At 63.2% G+C, this 1,244-nt stretch overlaps 1 protein-coding gene across 1 annotated transcript in view; it reads right to left on the bottom strand.

Moving 5' to 3' along the window:
• Positions 1–224: 224 nt before the first annotated feature.
• The window catches only part of EMH_0045510 (uncharacterized protein), a gene marked incomplete at both ends in the record, with an annotated part of 2,223 nt that continues 1,203 nt past the window's right edge, over positions 225–1,244 (bottom strand). Inside the window, 2 exons of the mRNA XM_013496075.1 lie at positions 225–283; positions 529–1,206. Of these exons, the coding sequence (XP_013351529.1) occupies positions 225–283; positions 529–1,206 (737 nt within the window). The remainder of the gene's footprint in view (positions 284–528; positions 1,207–1,244) is intronic.

Genomic DNA, 1,244 nt, shown 5'->3' with positions numbered 1-1,244 from the left:
GCTGCTGCTGCTGCTGCAGCTGCAGCAGCGGCAACAGGCCCAGGAATGGACGAAGGATCAGCAGCAGCTTGGCACAGTGGGGAGCAGCAGCAAGCGCAGCCAGCAGCAGCTGCTGCTTGCGCTGTATATACACCCCGTCATCTATGACTGCAGCAAAGCCTCTTCCTCGGGGCCGCAGCAGCAGCAGCAGCAGCCGCTGCAGCAGCAAACCAATACCAACACCTTTAAGGGGAAACTGCTGCAGCAGCAACTGCTCCTGTCGCCGCCGCAGAGACTCCAGCAGCTGCGGAGAAGGGTACGAGGGCGGGGGCTCCTTAGAAAGGCTGCGGGGGAGGTGCTGCAGCACAAACTTACGGGAGCGCCGCTGCTGCCCATGCTGCTGCTGCTGCTGCTGCTGCTGCTGCTGCTGCTGCTGTGACTGTGAAGCCCCTCGCCTTCTCATGAACGGACGCAGCAAGCAGCAGCAGCAGCAGCAGCATTCGCAACCCGAAGATTCTGAATCTTCCTTCTCCTTTTGTTTGTGCTCACTCTCTAGCCCAGTAGCAGCAGCAGCAGCAGCAGCAGCAGCAGCAACAACAGGAGCAGCAGGAGCTGCAGCAAAGGCTGCTCGTGCATCATCTACGTCGGTAAGCGGATGCACATAGGAAGCAGATCCTGCGGAGCTACAGGTGCGAAGTGGTACTGCTGCTGGTGCTGCTGCTGCAGCTGCTGCAGCAGCAGCTGCTGCTGCTGCTGCATCTATAGAGTCGCTGTCTCCCCAGTCCTGGCTGTCTTGGGGTTGGAGGTTGAGAAAGGCCTGAGCCAAGGAGACGCTCTGGCGGGGGCCCCTGGGGGTGGGGCCCCCACTGAGACGCTGGAGGCCCGGGGGGCCCCCCCCTTCAGCTGTTCTAGCAAAGGTAGGGGGGGGCCCCAGGCGGTGTCTGCGTGCATCTACCGCCAGGGTAGGGGCCTCGTCCCCTCGTGCCTGTGGGGGTTTGAAGTGGGGGGCTTGCAGCGAGTGTAGGGGGGGCCTCGCGGGGACCACCTGGGGGGCCCCCTGGGGGGCCCCCTGGGGGCTCGCCTGGTAGGGGCCCCCCATAGGATAAGGAGAGAGCTGGTGCTTGCAGGGGAGCCCAGGAGAAAACTGCAGAGACAGAGAGAGAGAATCCGCGCGACTAAGAGAGACTGTCTCCTCCTCTGGGGCTGCTCTGAAGCCTGGGTAAGACTCTAAGCGTACAGCGCGTGCAGGGAGCGGCACAGCAAGT

The sequence above is a fragment of the Eimeria mitis genome, genomic scaffold (assembly GCF_000499745.2).
Source record: "Eimeria mitis Houghton genomic scaffold, Emh_scaff1898, whole genome shotgun sequence".
Classification (NCBI taxonomy): Eukaryota; Apicomplexa; class Conoidasida; order Eucoccidiorida; family Eimeriidae; genus Eimeria; species Eimeria mitis.
This window is presented reverse-complemented; position numbering and strand designations above follow the sequence as displayed.